Source organism: Crocuta crocuta, unplaced genomic scaffold (genome assembly GCF_008692635.1).
Source record: "Crocuta crocuta isolate KB4526 unplaced genomic scaffold, BGI_CrCroc_1.0 scaffold154, whole genome shotgun sequence".
NCBI classification, from domain to species: domain Eukaryota; kingdom Metazoa; phylum Chordata; class Mammalia; order Carnivora; family Hyaenidae; genus Crocuta; species Crocuta crocuta.
The window spans coordinates 15,796,400-15,819,149 of NW_027530545.1; the positions used below are offsets into that span (position 1 = coordinate 15,796,400).

Below are 22,750 nucleotides of genomic sequence, written 5' to 3' on the forward strand. Positions count from 1 at the left end.
TCTGATGCAGCAAGTATGGGTCTCTGCTAATAAACAAGATGCTGGGCACTGAGGTGCTTTCCAGGCAGATACAGAAAAGTATAGTGTGAGAAGTTAGGAGATGACAGTCATTCAAATATCTAGAAAAGAAAACTGGAGGCAAGAAAAGACCACGTCAAGGAAAAAAGACATCTGAAAAACAATCAGTATCAGTAAGAAAACTAAAGAAATAACTTCAACTTCCTTCTGCAGAAAATCAGTGGTGGTTGGTTTACAAAAGTCAGCTCCGGGGAGGACAGGTTTTATTCCTTGCTCTCTGGGGGTCCAACCTCAAGCTTTCAGCAGCCAGCCAGTACCCCTAGCACACTTTAATGCACTTACATGCTCAGGATGGCTGGCCCAATATTCTGCTCAAAAATTTCTTAATCTAGCCTCAGATTGCCTGAAACTACCTGTAGCCTTGGAATTTCCTATTAATGGGAACCATTAGAATGCTTCTCCTGTCCTTGTGTGACTTGAGTTGTGTTTGGGCAGTAGCAACCGAGAGTGCCCTGTTAGTATGTGAGGGAAGTAGGGAGTCCTTTCTAATCTCTTTTCAGCCGGGATTTCTGTCTTCCCTCTTCTAGGAACCCTAAGCATTCAATTCATATTGGAAAATTTCCATTTGATTACCTAAGATCCTGTTCTGTAAATGAGGTTTTCCTTTACTGTTCCTTTCTTAACCTGTGTGGATCAACTTACCCACCCCAGAGTAAGCCTAGTATAGTCAAAGTCAAAAGAGCAACTGGAGTCTGGTCTTCTCCTGCCAGGGCATGGCTGTGTGACCTTGGAAACATCTGGGGTCTCGGTTTCTTCATTTATAAACTGAGGCGCTAAGCAAGATGTTACAATTCTAACCTTCTATGATCTGCTCTCCCTCCTTCTATGAAGCAACATTCAAAGCAGGTTAAATGATTTCCTAGTTGTGATATCCATCATATTTGATATACAAATAGAAAAGGTGTTTACTCAGTCAAATAATCACACATCTATGGACAATGCATGGAAACATACATGGAAAGAAACTGACAGGTTTATAAAAATCAGTCCAATTTGGTAGAGATATATTAGCACTCAGGGAGAAGCTCTCTCCTGCCTTGTGACCCACNAGGCCACCTCCCTCCTGTCTAGGCTCTCCTCTCGGTTGCTGACAGTGGCATCAACCAACAGTATGCTCCTGGTAGCATCTTTTTAACATCCAAGGAAGAGATGGTGAAGAGCTACTGTTGTGGCCACCAGCATTGGAGAAAAACCAATTTCATTACAGAGGAATCCTTTGATTTGTGTTTGAACCAGTAGCCACTGATAAATTTGTGTGATAAAACTTAATAAATCCCCCAGCCATGCCCAAATATCTACAAAGAAAGTGTCTAGCTTCCTCCTGAGAAGTTCTATATAACTAAGAATAAAAATAGGCTCAAATGATATTCTGTTAAAATCTCAGTGCATTCTAAATGTGGGGGCAAAATCCTGTAGGGGAAGGAAGGAATCAAGGGAGGGAGGAAGGAAGAAAAAAAAAGTTTCTGGTAGAGCAGTAGATCTCAGCCATGACTGTATAGTGAAATCTCTTCAGTGAAAAATATCAGTGCTCGAGTCCACTTTTAGAGATTTTAATGTCCGCAGTGATTCCATGTGCAGCCAGGGTTTAAAGTCAATGTAATAATGGCATCATATTTTATTAAATAGTAACTCAAGAATATTCAATTACTCAACAAGAATGGCAACTAAAAAGGATATTAGTTGTTCAGAACTGCTAAAAGCCCACCAGCTTATTACAGAAGTCTAAGAGTTCCAGAGGCTTCCTGAGAATTCCCTCTGTCTTTGGGTAAGTAGTGCCATATTCCTGAGTCCTGAATCCCACTTCCCTGAAGGCTGCACGGTAGCCCTGTGCCACGTAATTCTCCTCATGTCTCACTCTTCTAAAATTATTACCAGATCAATGCTTCAGGCTCAGTCCAGTCAAGCTTCTTTTCCTAATAATAAGATAGATTCTGGGGCTTTTAGCATCCATAGATCATTCCCACAACTCTTATTAACTAAAGGTTCATTCATTCACTACATCAAAATTTTTATAACTGCCGGCCAGTTGGAAAATACCTGAGGAAGAGTGATGAATTGGAAAGAGCACTGAACTGTGAAGCCGGAGGCCTTGAATCAAGTTTCAGATTTGCCCACGCCCCTCCAGATGACCTACATCAAGTCACATAACCTTTTGAGCTCCCATTTCCTTAAACATAAAAGTGAGAAAGTTGGTTAATGTCTGATATATACGGCAACTCTGAAATGCTATCCCGCGTAACATGTTCTTATCCACATGCTGGTGATGATGCTAATGAACAGTAAAGAGTGAGAAAGTAAGTACAGAAGAGAAGCACAAGAAGAAAACTAATTGTGCAGATGAGCAACAAGTTCACAAATTTGCTCTCAAGGCATTGGCGTCCCTGTAAGTTGCCTTTTTAAAAGACAACAATGGAGTCATATGGCAGTAAAATTTGTTAGGTTCCACTTTCTGCCACTTGTCTGTATGAAAAGACTATTTTCACTCCCCTCACACTGTGAAAACCACCCTTGCAAAATGAAAAGGCAATGATCTGATTCTCTAGCTGTTAAATTGCCTATAAGAGAGAAAGTGGTGATGTTTAAAGGGAAAAAAACCCTCCAATATGCCAGGAAAGTTTAAAAATATTCCAACCCCAAGTTCAGTTCACTGTTCCTTTATAATAAGCTCATGCACCCACATCTCTCCATTCTTGTGTTTCCAACTACCATGACCATCGGGTCATGGGGCTTCCTCCTCAAGACCACCCTGCATGTAAATATCTTTAGGCCACTTGATGTATGACTTTCTTCCTCCAAAAAGCTGTAAAACTCTTTATTTCCTACAGATCAAGCTAAGCTATTTAGTTTGACATTCTTGGATCTCTACATTCTGGTCCATAGCCCACCTTTCCTCTTGCTTTTCCTCAACACATTTCCCCCAGCCAGTCTGCTTCACTTACTGTCCATGTCACATGCAGTCCCCCATCCTGCCTTTGCTCGTGCTCTTCCTGTCACGTGAAAGGGTTCTTCCCCTGTGCTCCCTGATACACTCATCTTGGCCATTCTTGGAAACTGAGTCAGCTCCCATTTCATCTCTGCTACAAAGCATCCATACTGGCCTACAATGATCTTTCTTCCCTCCAATTGCATGAGGCAGCACTTAAGCTTACACTTTGCTGTAATGTCTGCTGTGTTTTGCTCATTGCATGTTTCCTGATTAGACTGTATATTGTGAAAGACAAAGCAATATATTAAATGCTACTTTCTGCCTGTCTTTCCTCCTTCCTTCCTCTCTCCCTCTTTCTCTCTTTCCTTCCTTTGTCCCACTTTCCCATGTGCATACAGCCAGATTTGGAGAATACAGTACATTATTGGCAGTCACCTTAGAAATGAACACAGTAATACCAGGCCTTAATCAATGAGGTCTTTGCTGCTTCTCCTACACAGACTTATCAATGGGCGCAAAAGTTCACTCATGTCCCTTAGTTTTTAGCTTGGAATTCAACACCCTTCAGTAAGTTCCTTTATGAGAAACTCTGTACTACTAGGACACATGTTCAAGTATAGATTCCTTTAAAATTTTCTGTACGTTTCTCAAAAGTGAAGAAATGATGTAATAAATATGAACAACTTTAAGGAGTGAAGTGTCCCAGTAATTAAATCCCTGAATTATTTATTTCAATAGTGTGTTAAGTCATGCACTCATCATTTAGAGAGCTAGTAATAACAGAATTGGAAACTACTAAGTCAGAAAGGGATTTCACCTTCTGGTTTTATAGATGAGTCAGCTGAGGCTTAGACTCTAAGTGAGTCTGAATCTTGCAAAGTCCTTTGCCCTCCCCTTCCTCTTCTAGCAGCACGCCTCCTAAAAGGGGTTCCTCTATGTCTGCCAATGCCTTCCCCATTAAGTCCTTCTTATTTCCCAAAGACTGTCTGTGAATAAAATGCAGCCTTATCCAGGGACCTAAAGTAGGACAAGGAGATCAACCCATAGAGATCTCTTCTAATTTTCAAAATGATCTTACTTATGCTCCTAGGATAGAATAACCTTCTAGAAGTGCATTCTAAGCCTTGGTAATGAGAGAATTTTATGAACCTCAGGGATAGCTATAGGAAGTGAGTTATAAACTTAGATGTGCAAATAGCAATTGTGTCTAAAAGTCTGTTACAAAGAATAGTAAGAATCTGGGGACAAGCAGAAGTGGGACAGAGCTGGTGCATCCTTTGCCATAGGCCCCTGGGACTCCCAGTCAGGCTTGCAAGGGGTTAGAAAGGATACATGACCCTCTCTTGCCTCCTTACCTCCATATACAGAAGAGAGTTATATTTGAGAGATAACCCACCTACAGCCTCAGGAACAATGTGCTCTCAAAGTCACACTGGGATCCTAGAACACTGGAATAACCTCCCTCCCCATCTATGCAATCTTGGCACCTCACGTGAAAAGGTGGGACCTTGCCCAACCCAAGTCAATCCCATTATCTTTGGGACCCACCACAGAGGCTGCTCTGCTTCAAACATGGTCCTGGACCATTTAAAGACTTACAAACTCATTTCCCATTCCTATTTGGGGTGGAAGGTGGGTAGTAAGAAGAAGAGAAAGGTTTTCCTAAAATTCCCCTATGAATTTCTCCTAAGATTCCATCCCAAACTTCACTTTTTGTTGTTTTATTTTTTGAAGGCTGGAAATCAATAGCAATTCTTCTCCCTTGCCTCAGTATGTTTTTCTTCCTTTAAGTAAGAGCTTTGTGTTTCTGGATGTAGGAAATAACCTTGTTTTGCTCATTCATGTCGAAGCAGCTGCCCAGAGACTCATCCTTGGAAAAGTGACTGTATTTCTCCGGACCTTAAATTTCCCACCTGTTCGACAAAAGAGTTGATGAATGATGGCTAAATCCCCGTCCACAATAAACACTGGAAGAGCCTGAGGCCCATTGCCCTTTGACTTTTCTCTTCCAATGTCCCGCACAGAGATGGTTAAGGGTTCAGGATCTCTCCAATGGCAGTTGTTAACATGGGGGTGAGGTCCACTGCAGGTGTGCATTCTCACCCGACCTCAAAGATTTCCCTAGTGGGAGGCTGCAGCGGGATTTTCTGCGTTCTTCTCCCGCGTCCTGGTAGAAGGTTTGCGCGGCGCACTTTTGTTGGTCTCTGGGCCAGCCAGCTGTCTACACCACCTTTAAACCCGAACAAGCCCGGACCGTACGCCTAGCTCCATTTCTCCTGGCTCTGCCGCTACCCCTCCTCCCGGTCCCTCTCGGTTCCCACTACTTTCCACTCCCAGAAATCCGTCCAGCCGTGCCAGCCACACTTTGCGCCCCTGGCTCAGGGCTCTGGAGCTAGGCGCTGCCGCAGAGTGGGGCGCTTTCCCAGGGCGTCCGGGGCTCCGGCCCCACCTCCCTGCTTCAGCCTTTCTAGTTCGCAGCCCCCCACGCCCCGCCCAGGACACTGCAGTTGCCTTCGCTCCAAACTCCTTGGGTGTTCTCCCGGAGCCCTCTTATCCGTAGCCCTATAGGGAGACTACCCCCACCCTCCCTCCCTGGTAAAACGAGAGCGGGTCCCCGAGCCACCGGACCGGCCCTCTGCTGCGCGGGGACGGGGGCAGAGAAGGCTCTGGGCCTCCCTCGGCTCCCGGGCGCGCTCAGCTCGGACGGGCAGCCGCACGGTGGGGCCGGATCGCNTGCCCCTCGAAGTGGAGATGCGCGAGAGGCAGGCAAGGGCGCGCAGCTCGTGAGACGCCGCGCCAGCCGGCACCATGCGCCTGCGGCCGCTGCCCCTCGTCGTGGTCCCCGGCTTGCTGCAGCTGGTGAGTGTCGGGCCGGCGGCGCGCCGGGGACGCGTTTCGGCGGGAAAACCGCGCCGGGGGCCGACTCAGAAGCCGAGCCTGGGGCTTCATGGGACCTTGGGGCTAGGAGCGCGCGGAATGTTAGGAGTTGGGGGTGCCTTAGGGGTTGGAGGGGAAGAATGCAGAATAGAATGGAGGGGACCTGAAAGCGGAGAAAGGGCTTAGCAAGGTTGGGACTTGAGAGCTGGGGTAAAGTAGGCAGAAAGTGGCGGGGAAGAAGGTGCGAGAGGAGACGAGGGTACCGGGATACGATGGTCTGAAAGATTTGCCTCCAGTCCAGAGTTTGAGGGGCTTGGTGGTCTTTATAGTTCACACGGTATTTTACCCAGATGCCTGCAGACACGTCTTTCAGACCCTGGTATCGTGCATCCTTGTTTTTAGGGTCAGTTAGTAGCTCCATCCATGCTAGGGGAAAACTTAAGCAAAAGACCGACTGGGGAGTGGGAACGCAGGTTGGATTTCTCTTCGGTTTCCGTCCGGCGCTGGGGACTGGGATGGGGATTTCTGCCCGTGGGGATACAGGATGTAACTTTCACGTCCAAGTCCACGCTGGAGCCCCCTCTCGGGAATCTCTAAGCAGTAATCTACCAAAGACCTCTCCTGCCTGGTCTGGCGGCCGAAGGGGCTCTAAGGAACAGGAAGGGTATTAGAAGGTGGTTCAGGGTTTACCAGCGAGGCTTTGAGCGACTGTTCCCGTTGTAACTATTGTCTCTCCTCGCTTTTCCCTCGTGGCGCCGTGCTCTCCTCCTTCCGAAATAGACCTCCATACTGTATGTATTGCTAGTTAATTTTATGTAAGGGAGTCACCAGCAGAACCGTCAAGAAGACAACTTTTAAAGTGAAATTACAGAAAGGGACTGCTTTCGCCTGTGTGATGGTTTTATCCTGCTCTCTTGACACTTAACTTGATGCGGTGCTGTTAAAGAGAGCTTTCTCCGTATCCCACGGTTTCTTTGGTCCTCATACTTCAGATTTTACTCAGTTAGCCCTGGGCTGTTAAAACAAGGTTAAGGAAGCATTTAGAGAATGATGATGTTTTCTTTCTTCTCTTCTCTTCTATTATTTCTTTTAGAGGGAAAGATCAAGTAACTTATGAAAGTTTCTCTATGAGATGTATGATACTGTAGATACAGAGATACTTTGCAAGTTTTGAGGATGGAAGAGATTCTAAAAGGTCTTAGTGAAGGGGAGAGGATATGGAAGAGCCTTCCCACTCTTCCTTACAACAGAGATTAGCTTCACTTGCACAGCATTAAGGAAGAGATTCTTCAGTGGCATCAAGAGCAAAACGCAGTGGTGTTCCCAGATGTCCTTCAGTGAGCCATCACATGCTGTCTATATACAATATTGCATGTTAAAGTACATTTTAAATCTAAGGCATCGTGCATGCAACATATATGCGACATGAGACTTTAGTATCACTTGCTTTTTTTTAAATGTTTAAGCTGGATTCCAATAAAAGATGATCTAGCCAGCAGCATTTGTATGGTGTGTGTAAATAAAACTAAAAGCCTGAGGAAATCAGGTACTTAGGTTAGGTTTTCAGGATATCATCATGGAACTCTTAGTTCGTTAATTTAATTTTGCATTCAGTGATCATGAACTGTGTATGTGTTCCACTGTGTTAGACTCATAAAGATGAGGAAATACATTTGGGCATATGTTGGGAAAAAGTTCTCCCATCAGCTGCTATATTGGAAATGTTAGATTTTTTTTTTCACACCACCATAGTCAATAGGGAATAGGAAATACATCTTGAAGGGATTATATACCCTCCTGAAGAGCTAGATTCTAATATTACAGCATGGATTGATTGATTCATTTTTAAGGAAGCTTATGTCAAATTCTAATCCGTTTTTGGATTGTGCTTGGGTTGTAATGTTTTTTTTCCTGGAGCACTTTATCATGGTAAGTGAGGTGGGAGCTGCAGTGGTGTGATAAGCACACATTCCTTACACACTGCCATCCTCTTGGACAATAAAAGACTGTTTACATTCTCCACATTCTTAGAGCCGTTTCCAGCCTTATAACATGAGGAGGTTATGATGTGAAAGGAAAACAGAGCGGCTGAGGAGGGTAGATCTAAATGAAAACATTCCCCAATCTCATCATGTACCCCACCCCAGCAGGTATCAAAAAGAGCAGATCATCATTTGGCCCTCTGGATGGCTAACAGCTTTATTCTACCTTTTTCAGCGGATATTGAGCTTATTTGCTAAGTCTCAACATCAGGTGGATAACACGTTTTCAGGATTTGAAAACTAGTCGTTTAATTTTCTAGGAACCAGAAACATATGCATTTAGTAGATCTGCCATTGGGGCGGTAGGGGCCGGGGCAAGGTTGGGCTGTTGCTGGAATTCCATTTTACTTTTTCATCCATACTGGCAACCTGAAGAATATACTTTTTTAAAAATGCTATTAGTGCACTCATTTGAGGATGTTGAACTTTAATTTTGAGAAAATTGCCTTTTTCGTTGAAAGCAGTCACAGGGAGTTGGGTCCAAATGAGTCACTAACCACATGATACTGGGACAATAGCTAGAACGTTTTTACTTGTTTTTGCAACACTTAAAATTTTTAGGAAAACAGTACGCTGAATTGATAAATATTGCAGGTAACCTAAGAAGTATGCGTGTATGTTACCTGTCCCTGCCCAGTTTTCCTTGCCTGTGTCCAGTGTTTTAACAAATAGGTTACTTTCCCTAATTAATAGGACTACTAGGCATTTGCACAATGTAAATATCAATCCTGGATGTATTATTTTCTCTGAAGTCCTTATTCAGCAACACATTCTTTATTACAGTATTAACAGCACGTTATTTCTTTTCTGCCATCTAATGATGAGAAAATTAGCATTTGAAATTAATATTATAATATAATGAGTGTTATTTCCTGACATGATACAAAGACTTTGTCAGATGACAGCTTGTTACAGATTTACACGATAATGTGTAACTCCTAATAAGTGTGATTTTTGCCTTTAAGTAAAATGCAGATTGTAAAAAGATTAAATTTGAATTTAAATGGATTACTGGCTTGAGTTTAAGATATAATTCAGTGATGATTTTTTAAATAAATTTGTTCCACATTTCCACTTGTTTTTCTGTGATATATTGATTTTATAAAGTAAAATAAAAGTTAGAAGTGATGTAAGGTAGCGAATTTTTAGAATTCTATAAAATCGGAATACTTGTGATGCAAGGTATTGCAATTTTAAGTTCATCCTTGTAGAATATCATCCCACATAAGCTTACTAAGGGTATTTTGCTTATCTTTTAACAAGTTAATAATTTTAGTATTTGTATAGTACAATATTTATACCACCTATTTATTCTCAACTCTATATTTACAAAAAGTGGTAACTCATGACTGTCTTCCATTCAAAAATCACAATTTCCCTGTTAGAGTTCTGATCAATAGACATCAAAACAGTATTTCCTAGTGTAGGATCAATAGTTGTCTGTTGGCTAGACGGCAGTGCACAGTAGAGGTACCACCATGTCCTGGTTATGACTTTGAGTTGGCTCAGCATTAAAATTAATTCCTCATTAAAAGCATCGTTATCGTAGACATTTTTAAAAATGAGAATCAGGGTTACACAGTGAAGTCCTCCATTCTAGCCACTCTCCCAATATAAGTTGTGTTCCTTTGGTCTGTTCTGAGATTTATGTTATCTGGTTCAGTTTTAAATGCCTTCCACACAGGAAACTGATGCCTCTTGGGAACTTATTTTATAGCTTAATAGATTTCCAAATGGAAGAGAAAAGCTTTCTTAATCTTTGTCCTGTTTTGCTTTATTTTTTAATATTCTTTTCTCATTGTTCTTGATTAATGGTCAAAATGCTAAATAAGGCAGAAGGCTTTCTGAAAAACCTTTTAGAGGTTTTACATTGTCAGCTTAAAATGTGTAGCTCTTGCAAATCGAATGAATTAAGAAATGTTGATTTTATAATACGTTGCCCACCTTTTACCTATGGAGGAGCTAATCAATACACTTTGAATGATTTAGGCATTTAGTGGTAGCGATCAACGGTGAATATCAATGTGTCATAGGTTTATGATTTTGTAAAAGCTCTCGGACTGTCTCTTACTGTTTACATATTCTGCGGACTCCTTTACCTGAAGCATTGCTGGGTAAGATTTGAAGAAAGAATTATAGCTGCACACTCAAGTGCCTACAGTTAGGGCTGTGTCAGCGTTTCTGTAAAGAATCTCATTTCTATCTTAGCCATAAGCATTATTGCCAGTAAGAAGTTGGCATTTAATATCTGGATTTGGGAGTCAATTATTTTAAAGCTGCTTTAAAAAATTGGAGCAAATGATTTTGAGCACTCACCCATGTGAGGCTACTCTCTCAGTACTCTTATAGTATGCAAGAGGATGATGCAACAAACTAATTTCTACATTATTTTGGTACAGAGGTTATAGCATTTAACTTATTTTAAATAATCCTTTCCCAGTTAACTTGCTTATTGCATCATTGTAATATTGTAAGATTTTGTACCATCAAGATTGTTTTTAATTGTGCCAAATTCAGATATCCTAATGATTGTTTTTATGAGTTTTTATTTGCTAACAATCTACTTAAATGTTTTACTATTGTCGATATGACCAATGATGATGACATCTCCAGTCTTTATTTCAAAACCCTGTTCAAAAAAAAGGATCTAAAGCAATTTACAGCATAGGGTTTCATACTATAGAAAGAATACTAAGATAGGATTGATTGAAAACTTCCATTTTAGGTTATTTTTAATTTATGAAAATATATAGAAAAACCTTCAAACAAGTGTTTGGTTCATTGTGCTCTAAGATCAATATATAATAAGGATTCTGTTTCTTTATAGAACAACCATTAAAAATGAAAGTTTCGTTATTTAAACCCGAAAGCCATAGAACATATTTTCCTTTTTCCTAGACAGATCATTCAAGAAATTAAAATAGTGTCTTTAAAATTGCCATTCTTATAAATTTTGTCTTTCTTAGACAATGGACACATGGTAAGGGACAAGGGAAGTTTTGTACTCTTACACAACAGCAATAATGTCTTAGATTTGCATATACTTACACTTTTCAAGTTTCTTATATATACAGTTTATCACTTTCTAGTCTCCCAGTAAAACTGTAAGATCGAGAAGGACATCTTAGCTGTTTCCATTTTAAACAATACAGTTGGTGTTCCATTTCTAAATAAATTGCACATTCAATAAATATTGACTGAATGACTGTTTGGACCCAGACTATCCAGAGACCATAGCAGATGTTGAGGACATAGCAGTCAACAAAATAGAACAGGCCTGAGAGTGTGAGTGTGTGAATGTGTGCACACACACGTGTGTGTTATGTATCTTGGGCAACTCATTTAATACCCTCAAACCCCTCATCTGTAAGTGAAGTCATTAATGATAAAGTGAATGAAAAATAATCTCTGACATCACTTTCCTTTTTGTAATACATGGTAACAGTGTTTCTGGATTTTTCTTTTATGGATTACATCTCTAGTTACTGTACAATTTGAAGTATGTCTTACATACCAACATAATTGTTTTAAATATAAATTTTTACCTTGAGTGTATGCTGTTAACCACATCACACATGATGTGTGTATTTAGAAGTAGATTTAAAACACTGCATGATTGATTAATATTATCCCTGTTTATGGGAAGGGAAAATTACTTGAAAGTAGGCAAAGGGAATTGATGAACATTTATTTAACCCATATAATCAACAAAATCAATAAAGTTTAAATTAAAATTGTGCATTCAGGCTTTTTCCCCTTTCTACTATTTTTAAGTTGTAAGCTACTAACATCTAGTGATTGCTTTAATTTAAGTAAAAAGTAAATTGACTCTCAGTTAAATTCTCAGTTTATTAAGATAAACAACATTACAGTTTAATACTGTACTTCAACCAGAAAATGATCATGTGACTTTTGTATGCCTCAATAGAATCCAGCTTATTTAAATCAGAAATACTTTTAACTACAAAGATTTCAGGAGTTCAGATATAAATGGCACAACACTTTTAAAAGAAAACCAATAGAGAGCTGGTATGTGAGACCCTATCAAAGATGGAAAAAATGTCACTGGTCTTAACTTTAGGAAATAAGCCATCTGAAACAAACTGACTAGTCCTGGGGGTCAGTCCCACTACACTTGAAACAATGTAAATGTCTAAAAATGAACCCTTACTTTGTGATATTGCTGTTTCAGGCCAAATAAGTGATTCTAGTATCATAAAAACACTTGTTTAAATCTCTTCATGCAAGAATATGCGAGGTTGCGATTTTCAAGCATTGTAATATAATCCTGACACTTTTAAAATCTCTTCAGTTTTACCTTCCTTACCTAGCATGTGTATATACTCATTCAAAACAGTAATTTAAGAAATTCTCTAGATTATTTGCAAGGAGAGACCACATGTTTAATTTACATGGTTATATGAAGTCCATGTGATTTCCACTACAGACTTCCTCTTTCGTGTCTGCAGGCTTAATCAGTGAAAGTGGTTGATTGAGTATGACAATCGATGCATGACATTTTGAATGGATAAGTTCTACAATAAGAGAATCGAGACTCTAAAGAACTCTTTAACATTTTGTAGTAATGATAACAATAACTTTTGTTAACAAAGTTTTGCATTTTGATAATCCACAACAGAAGACAATTAGGGTCAGTATAGGAATATTGCTACGGAAATAAAAAAGGAGACAAAACTTTCAAATGTGTGTTTTCCATAGTCGTGAATTCACCTGTTGCTCCCATGTTGATGACTCCCAAATTTGAACCTCAGTCTCTACCCTGTTGTTCAGTATCCAAGGCCATATCTCCACAGCTTACTGTTCACTGTGACTTGGATGTTTTACTACTTTCTCAACTCAACGTATTCAAAGCCACACACATCTTTCCTGAAAAAGTTCCTTACAGTATTCATGAGTTCAGATCTGGAAGTCACCCCTTTCCCCTTTTGAATGTCTGGTATCCTTGTGTTCAGACAAGTGACTTGGTATATAAAGCACTACATGGTTTACTAGAGTCTTTCACACATGTGGTCTCATTTTATCTTCACATCAACTTGGAAAGGTAAACAAAATAATAATTATTGCATCCATTTTACAGATGAAGAAACAAAAGCTTTGAAGGTTTCAGAGATGGCCTATAGACCAGAAAAAGATAAAACTTGAATTGTCTACCTAGACCAGCTCTTAGGTCAGGCAGCAGCCATTTGTAGCAGAAGATTGTGAGATCTGTCTTTGACGTCCAGAATGACAGGCTTGAAGGACATTTCTAGGAAATGTCTTATTCTGTCCAGAGCCCATGCTGTGGCAGAAACCTCAACTCATTCATTTTAGGAATGTTTTAAATAAGTTTGTCATAAAGTCAAAGAAGGTAAACACAACAAATGGATTCTTGCATCATGTCCCTTAAATCAAGAGTTCCATTTAGAATTTAGCCTCACAGAGTTTAGTATACCAAGTACTTTGGTTTCTATACAGCTTTAGGGTTAAGTTGTTGGGTGAGTAAATGTGGTTATGATCAACAGACGATTTGAGTGTTGCTCTAACTTCTCAAGATCTCAACTTGTACCACTTCAGATTGAAAAAATGAACAGGAAAAGAGTGAAAAGTCTTGATTCCTATTAAGGGCCACTTAATCCTGGTTGTCTAATGGGCAGGTGGGACTATGAGAAGGAGCCTGGAGGATGGGGCGGGACTGCCTAGTAGGTGCTCACACTGGTGCAGAACTTGGGAGCATTTGTATATAATTTTGCTTTACCGGTAGCATACTTCCTCTTGCTATCTCTTCCCTTTCTTATATTTTCTGAAAATATGTATTTTATAATAAAAGTAATATATTGTAGTGCATTTTGTTGGCTGTCCACCCAGATGTCTTTGGGTGTCTTTTTAACATTTCTATGGTCTCCCTCCCCAACCTCCACTCCCCACCCCCAGCCTCCACATTTTGATGTCTATTCTAACACTGAGCAACTGTGACTGTCTTTCAGAGGAGCACCCAGGGTTGGTGCTTGCCAGCAAGCACTCAGAGTCACACTGTCCTGTTCCCTTCCCTCCCCTTCAGTCAGCTCTTAACTAATAAATGACTCACAGGTGCCAGGGTGTGTAAAGTCATGTTCCCTTGCTCCGAGATTCAGCAGAATGTTCTGGATTCCCCTTTGAGGCAGCAGGCTGAATCCACATCAAGTGCATTTTGCTTGAGATCACATAGTTCCGCGGCTTCCTTCCATTCTCTGACCTGCGGCCTCTCTCCCTTACCAGACTTCCCTGGAATTGCTTCATGATAAATCACTTGCATTCAAATTCTTGTCTCAGAATCTGCTTCTAGGGAGCCCAACCTAACATTTCTGTTCATTTTTTTTAATATTCAGAAATTTTTAAAGTAGCCATTCTCAGCCCTGTCTCCTTTCTGCCTTCTTGCAGTTAGAGATAATCACTATTAATAATTTAATGTATATTTTTCCAGAAATTGTGGGTATATATACTTTTATCATAGTTATAGGAATACAATATTCTGTAATGTATTTCTAATACAGTAATATATTGTGGCCATTTTTATGCAATACAGAACAACTTGTATATTTGAGGATTCATAGTATTTCATAGCATTGACATACCATAATGTATTTGATCAGTCCCTTATTAATATTTTTATTGTTTTTAATTTTTTCAATGTATTTGTGAATATATAAAATGAATTCCTAGAACTGAAAATACTGGTTCAATGCTGGGAATGTATAATATGGTTTTTGGTAAATATAAATTGTCCCCTAAAAGACTGTACTAAAATACAGTACCACACACAGTGTATTTGTATATCTCTGTGTCTACCTCAATAGTGTTTTCCCTTTTTTTTAAATTTTGCCAATCTATTAGAGGGAAACACCCGAGTGTTTATTAGGAAGGTAACGTGTGCTTTCATATTTAACCACTTGTATTCTTATTCTTATAAATTTTCTTAATTTCTCCATCTTTCTCTACAGCTTTAAACTTTTGTAATTTTTTTATATTGCTTTTGCACAGTTGTTTACTTTACTATCCTGGACATTTAATACATTATGGGATTGCCGTGGACACTGTTTTTATGTCAAGAAAGATATTTATTTTAGTATATTTGTGTTTATATGAGTTCTATTTCTGAACTAGATTATTATTTTTAATAATTTTTAATTTGATTATCCTAGATTTTATGTATAGACAATTATATTATCTATAAATAATCTTATATTTGGCTTTTTCTATTAAACATTGATGTCTCTTGAATTGAAATTTTTTCTCCTAGTGTACTGAGTAGAACCTGCAGAATATTGTTGACTAACACTGGAAAAGTGGACATTTTTTTCATATTTCCAACTTTAATGTAAACTTTACTAAATATGATGTTTCCTTTAGCTTCTGATAATCTATCAAGTTATATTCCAAATTAAAATAAATTTGTTGCTCATAGAGGTCAATTTCAGATATGTTTTTAGCATCCTTCAAAGTGATCATATTTTTTTAAAATGCCTACCTTTTTATGTTTCTTATTTATGAGCAGTTATCCTAATAAACTACTTAAGCCAAGTTAAATTATCTGTATTTTAATATACTGATACATGTGTCTTTATATTGTTAGTACTTTATTTAGGAACACTATTCATAAGCAAAAGTGGGACAAAACAGGTTTTGCATCATGATTATTGGACCATAATTAGAAAGACTTCTATTTTTTTTTCTCAGTTCTGGAAGATATTAAAATAGTTGAGACTTGCTTTTCTCTTGGAAGTTTGTTGGGGATCATTTAATCGATTTGAGACTTTTTGTTTTAGAAGAGATCTTTTATTTTTATATTTTATTTTTATTGTTTTTAGAGAGAGAGAGCACGTGCAAGTGGGGGAGAGTGGCAGAGGGAGAGAGAGAATCTTAAGCAGGCTGTATGCTTAGCATGGATCCTGACGTGCACCTTGATCCCACGACCCTGGGATCATGACCTGAGCCTAAATCAAAAGTTGGGCACTCATCCCACTGAGCCACCCAGGTGCCTCAGGAGAGACCCTTTTTTTTTCTTTTCTCAAAATTTTATTTTTGAGAGAGAGAAACAGAGACAGAGACAGAGTGTGAGTGGGGGAGGGGCAGAAAGAGAGATACACACAGAGAATTGGAAGCAGGCCCCAGGCTCTGAGCTGTCAGCACAGAGCCCTACATGGGGCTCGAACTCATGAGGTGTGAGATCATGACCAGAGCCAAGGTCGAATGCTTAACCAACTGAGCCACTCAGGTGGCCCAGGAGAGATCTTTTATAAACATTTCATTGTTGTTATGGCTCCTTCTGCTTTCCTCTTTTTCTTTCTTCAACCCTCATTGAATCCCTTTTATTAATTTTAAAAGAAAATTATGCATTTTTGTATAATTTAGCATAAAATTGTATATGTTCTTACTTTAATTTTTAAAAATTTACTCCACACATGTGAGAATCTTGTTAAGCTGATGCTAGGTACTGGGCATTTTACATTTTTGTATATAATCACCATAACCCTTTGAAACAGCTGTAACTGACATTTTCTATGTATGTGTTTGAACAGGAGTAAAGGACTGCCTCCATTCTCTCTCTAGGTCTACCGCTGTAACTAGAAGCTTTCTGTGGCAGATTCCATGGTTAATTCTGTACACTGTCCAAGGTAAATGAAGCCTCATATTAAGGGTGAGCATCCAGAGCCTCAGCCCTCCTGCTCATTAAAGGACTTTCCAGCCTCCTGGGAGTCACCTGGTGCCTGCATGCATTCCTAGCTCCTCCTGGGCTGAGCTTCTTGGTGAGAAGAGTGTACTCTGTAGGGGGTAAGCCCTAGCTTACTGCTCAGGTGCTATTCTCCTTTGCCTTTGTTGGTTACAGGCTGCTCAGCACATCCAGCTTTTGCATCATTCTGATTCACTCTTCTTTCCTTCCTCTAGAGGTTCTGAAATCTTGTGGACTCTTGGCATTTTTTCCTCTTTTTAGCGCCACTATGCATTCAGTCTTATTTTGGCATTCCTAGTTCATTTCATTGGAAATTTGGGAGGGAGGCAAGGTAAATACATTTACTCAGCTTTCCTCTGCGACTGGAAATCTTTTAGTCATTTTTGGCTCATTTTTCTTCATCCCCGACAATATCCATTCAGTCACAAAATCCTATGAAATTTCCTTCCAAATCCTTCTGTACACTGTCTCTTCCTTTCCACCTGCTGCCATTTCATCACTACAGCAGCCTCCTAGCTGGTTTGCTTTATTCCAGTGCAAGCCTTCTAAATTCACTCCACATGTCATAGAATCATCTTTCTTAAATCTTCCTTTGATAAATCTCCCTTTCTTAAATCTTCCTATGTCACTCGACTTTTTAGAATGAGATTGTGATTCCCTTTTTCTTAACACACTGAGTCTAAATGTTTCTTAACACACCAAGTACCTGCTTTTCCAGCCTTAAATTTCTCATCCAATATTCATCACACAGTGATAACTGCAGCCAGGTCTGTATCTTTAATACTCCATGAATACTTCAGAAGAGGGAAAAAAGCATACGTTTCAATGTCAGATTGACTTGGATCCCAGCAGGGTTTTTTGGCATCTTGGACAAGCCAATAAATCTACTCAATTTCAGTTTCTTCATAAAATAATGCCAATTACAGCTATTTCATAGAGTTATGGTGATTATATACAAAAATGTAAAATGCATAGTACTTAGCATTAGTTTAACAAAGATCAGTTTTCCTTTCCATCTGCAACACCATTGGTTCTTGGTGCACAAGCTACAGAAGCTGACAATGACAAACTTAAGCAGAGAGGAAATTCATGAAAACAGGGTGGGTCCTAGGAAAGGTTGCAGAACCAGGCATGTCTAGAGCAGAATCAAGGGTCTAGGCATCTGGCAAGTATCAATTGTCAAGATGATGAATAAATGCCAAGCTATTTTTTTCTCCAGTCCCTGTTTTGCTTCATTTAAGACGTCATGTTCTTACCTTGGGTCACTTGCCTTGTCTTAAAAATGATGGGATACTTTGATCAATGGTTTTATACATCCTATGGAATCAACACTATATATTGCCATTAGGGACCTTTTGATCAGAATTCCCACCAAAGAAAGAACTCTATTAGAAAGAGAGACCCAAACACCTACAGAGAAGACCTATTCCAGCTCTTCATATTAATTAGCACGATTTTTCACTCATAAACTTAGATAATAACCAAAGATCACCAAAGTTTGAGAGAAATCATTAGCAAAAAGAAAAATGAAGAGGAGGAAGAAGAGGAGCTACCCTGGAGGAAACAAAATAGGGGACAGATTTCAATTTTAAAGACTCCTAATTAGTATTCACAGAAACTCAAAGGGTATTGAATCCTGAAAATAAGAACAAGCTGCTATGAAGAAAGATCAACTGGGCAATGAGAAAGAATTCTTGGAAATGAAACACAGAACTGATAAAATTAAAAAGTTGGGGAGAAGATTGAAAGACACAGGGTGAAAGTTCATGCTGGTGAACTGTGACATGAAGTCAAGAAAGTCTGTCATAAGAGAACCACAAGACCAAAATGGGAAATAGGAGTGAACAGTGAAGAGACATAGAGAACAAATTCCAGAAAATCCAGTGAGGAGCCCCAGAAACAGAGGCTGTGAAGGGAGGGGACCTAGTAAAAAAAAAAAAAATAGCGTTGAAGGGACTAATTTAAAAACAACAACAAAAAAATCTGGCGAAATTTCTGAACTCAGAAGAATAATAGAAAATCGCAAGAGCTTTCAGAGAGACAAGAGATTACTGACAAACACACGTATGTCTCATTAAGCACACTAGATATTAGAAACTGGAATAATGCCTTCAAAGTTCTAATGGGGAAGGGATATTGAACCAACAGCCAAATTATATTAAATATGAAGGGAAAAGAAGGAGGAAGAAGAAGGGAAAATCAGAAAAAAATGAAAAATGACATTTGGGGCATGCAAGGGGTCTCCAGGGAGTTACCACTCACTCCATATGGAACAATCTTCAAAAACCTAGCTCAGCCAAGCAGGAAGAAATCTAGGGCAGGAGGATGACATGGGACACGGTGGTGTCTGAGTATGACTCAGAAGAAGTGAAGAAAGCAAGGAAAGGATCCATTAGCTTCCGATGTTGGGAAGGTGTCGAAGGTACCGGGGTCTGTTTCTTTCTCTGTGGTCTGGTCACACTGTGACTCTACACGGAAGCCATTTCTACCTTTTCAGTTTTATAAATGCTGTTTATCAGTTGACTGTGTTTGGAATCAATTTATACACAAAGCATGAATGATTTCAATATAGTTGAAGAATGGAATGTAACCATAAAAATATTAATGAACTAAAGTAATGGAACATAATAAAAATTTGGAAGTGAAAGGAATATGCAGGTAAAGGTAGGAGAGCATGCCAGCTTTCTTACCTTTCATAGTAGAAAGAGAAATTGTCCAATGTTAATAAATTAAGAAACAAGCTTAAAGTCTTAAAAGCTATCAAATAGAAGACTTAAAAGTAATATAGCCAACAAAAATTCAGCATATAAATTTATTTACGATGTGCTTTTATATTTTGTTATATAAACAAGTTAGAATGATAAATTTAATAATAACAACTGGAAACTGCATTTTGACCTTCAAATATGATTTTGGATACGTGCACTTCTTTTTGTGGGGTGCTTTTGACAAATTTTATCACTCTATGAATTTCAAAATAAGGGAGGTCTTTTTAGTGGAGGAAGCTGCCCATCAGTTGTAAAGGCATGCTTGTGAGGTCATGAGCATACCTTCAGTAGGATGTGACGGATATGCTAATGATATAGAGTGTAGTGATAGTTTCATGACTGTATATTTATCTCCAGTGTATACATTTTAAATGTATAGCACTTTCTATGTCAATCATGCCTCAATAAAGTGATTTGGGGAAAAAAAAAAAAAGGTAAGCAGAGGCAACCTGATGAGTCATGCTGTAGGGCAGGCTTCCCAACCTCAGCACTAGTGACATCTTGAGCCAAGTAATTACTTGTATGGGGGGCTAGGGGTAGGGAAAAGGAAGTCGTCCTACGCATCACGAGCTGTTCAACAGCATCCCTGGACTCTATCCACTAGATGCCAGTAGCACATTCTCCCAGTTGTGACAACAAAAAATGGCTCCAGACATTGACACTTATGCCCTGGAGAATAAACACACCCACAGTGAAGACCACTGCTGTAAGAGATTGCTGGCTGTGAAAAGCTGAACCAAATGACCTCTTCTAGTTAAACACTTTTTCTTTGCACTGTTGAAAAGGGGTCAACGTTTTGCAGAGACCTCCTTTCTTTCTTACACTTTTCTCCCTATCTGAGGTAAGTTTCCTTCAGTTCAGTTCAATTCAAACAATAGTTTTGAATGCCAACTCTGTTACTCTGCCCGGGGTATACATCTCTGTTTAACAAATTTTTCTTTCTAAGAGAAATGGATGGGTAATCACCCTGATACTGATTTCCTGGAAAGGATTTCCCTCTTGTAGAAATGCACACATTTCATTTTGCCTTGGTATAGCTCTTACCAGTTGTTAGGGCTGGCTCAGAGAATTTTAGTAAAGCCTTCGAACTTCCATATTTTAAAAAGCAGTAATAAAAAAAAATTACCTTGTAGAAGATAGAAGATAACAAAATGGAAAATGACAATCATAAATAACAATTGGTTAATAAAAATGTGAACTGAATCACACTTAATGTATTTGTTACAGTTAACATATAGTGGGATTACATTCTTCATTGAGTTTATCACAAACCCAGATTATATTATGCATATCAAAACTGGAGAGTAGCACTTTTGAGTGGAAAATTCCATCTAGAGTTTTTGAGATTTTAAGAAGTAGCTGAAAACTATTAAATTAAGCTCTTCAGAGCTAGAATGCATTTCCTTTTTATTGAAAAATTGGGGATTTTCAAATTTACTGAAATGTAAACTCTGAGTTACTCTTTTTATGAATGGTATAAATCATTTCTACCTTGGAATTCACTTTTTAAGTTTATTTTTATTTTTAATAGAGATCAGGGGAGGGGCAGAGAGAAAGGGAGAGAGAGAATCCCAAGCAGGTTCTGTGCTATCAGTACAGAACCCCATGAGGGGCTTGATCTTACCCTGTGAGATCATGACCTGAGCCGAAACCAAGAGTTAGATGCTGAACTGACTGACCACCCAGGTGCCCCAACTGGAATGCATTTTTAATTGAATTTCTTCTTTAAGGCAATTCTCATTTTTAAAAATGTGCCTATGAAAGTATATTATAAGAGTTGCTTCTTCTCCTCCATAGATAAACATGGTAATAAACAAGTAAACAGAACCCTGCTGGTGTTAAAATTTGACACATAGTATATTTTCCTGAAATTATAGTTAATTTCTATAAATAATGACCTTACCTATTGGGATCAGGTCTGAGAACCGTAGTGGACTACACCTCTTTGCCGTTATATCCATGGTAGATGAACTTGTGCATAGGCTCCTGTAGCCTGCAGAGTGAGTGTGTCAAGGGCACCCTGGACAGGTCAGTACATCCTTCTTTCTCCTGCCCTTATACATAGACACATACCTGCACACAGAGAACACTCTGCTTCTGAACTTTTCCCACCACATCAAAAGTGGTATCTCTTCATTGGTAGGAGGATGTTTTGTCTCTACCTTGAAAGTTATAGACCTGTTTATACTGTGCTAATGTCATTCTCTACAAATGCCTGCACAAAGCCATTATTTACTGATATTCTTCTAGTTTCCATCAAAGGTTAATGTAGGGTATAGTCTTAGAAAAACAGTTTTTTGGTAACACATATATTCATATTTTCATTTATTGCTTCATATGCCAGTTTAAGTGTCTTGTAGGCATAGTACTATGCCAAGCCTTTCCTTAGAATATATTCCTAGGGAAAAAGTCTTTTTTCCTGGTAAATCAACTATCATTACTTAATAAGAGTTCAACTCAGTGTTTTCTATTTACTTTTTCAACCAGGAAGAGCAGAGCTAATTTATAGCTCATTGCAACAAGTACCTTTACTGAAACCAGTTTTCTTGAAGTTTTTCTCTCCCACTATATAGTTCTTTGTTTGTTTGTTTGTTTGTTTTGAGAGAGAAACATAGAGTAAACAGGGAAGGGGCAGAAAGAGAGGGAGACACAGAAGATGAAGCAGGCTCCAAGCTCCAGGCTGTCAGCACAGAGCCCGATGCGGGGCTCAAACTCATGAACTTTGAGATCATGACCTGAGCCTAAGTTGGACACTTAACCGACTAAGCCACTCAGGCACCCCTCCCACAATATAGTTCTTAACCTTGTATTCTTTTATATATGGTCCGATGATATATAGCTTGTATCATGTGCTTTGAAAATACTTTTTGAAAGTATTTGTGCTCAAAGTTTCTTGGCCTGATGTTTCTCCATTGCTGTTCCTGAAATTTGATGGAGTCCTTTCATTTCTTCAGGTATGAATTTCCTCTAAAAGTTTCCTTCTAAAAATCGAGGTGGTTGGATTAGTGACTCCCCAAGTGCTGGTCCATGTATGCCAACTGCAACAGCCACAGTGAGAGAGTGTGTTCAGAGCCTTCAGGCATGTTACGTCATTGTCTCTGGGTTGGGACCAAGGCACCAGGTGTTGTTGGGGCCCAGCCAGATTTGGGAAACCCTAGGCCATATGGTCTCTTAGATGTTCTTTGGCTTTATGAATTTATGATGCTGTTGGAGCCTTGGCACTTGGTGGGTGGAATATGAGCCAGCCCCTAGGGAAAGAAGTGCAGCCCTCCTGGCCACCATCATGGGAAGGAGACTGCCTCAGGTCACACACCAGGGGTTTTCCCAGCTTCTGCAGACCTTTCCTCCAAAG

The 22,750-nt window shown here is 39.3% G+C and overlaps 1 protein-coding gene across 1 annotated transcript in view; it reads left to right on the forward strand.

Moving 5' to 3' along the window:
* The first annotated feature begins 5,784 nt into the window (after positions 1 to 5,784).
* NXPH2 (neurexophilin 2) overlaps positions 5,785 to 22,750 on the forward strand; it is a 109,634-nt gene continuing 92,668 nt past the window's right edge. Inside the window, exon 1 of the mRNA XM_077767815.1 lies at positions 5,785 to 5,863. Coding sequence (XP_077623941.1) covers positions 5,813 to 5,863 — 51 coding nt within the window. The 5' untranslated portion in view covers positions 5,785 to 5,812. The remainder of the gene's footprint in view (positions 5,864 to 22,750) is intronic.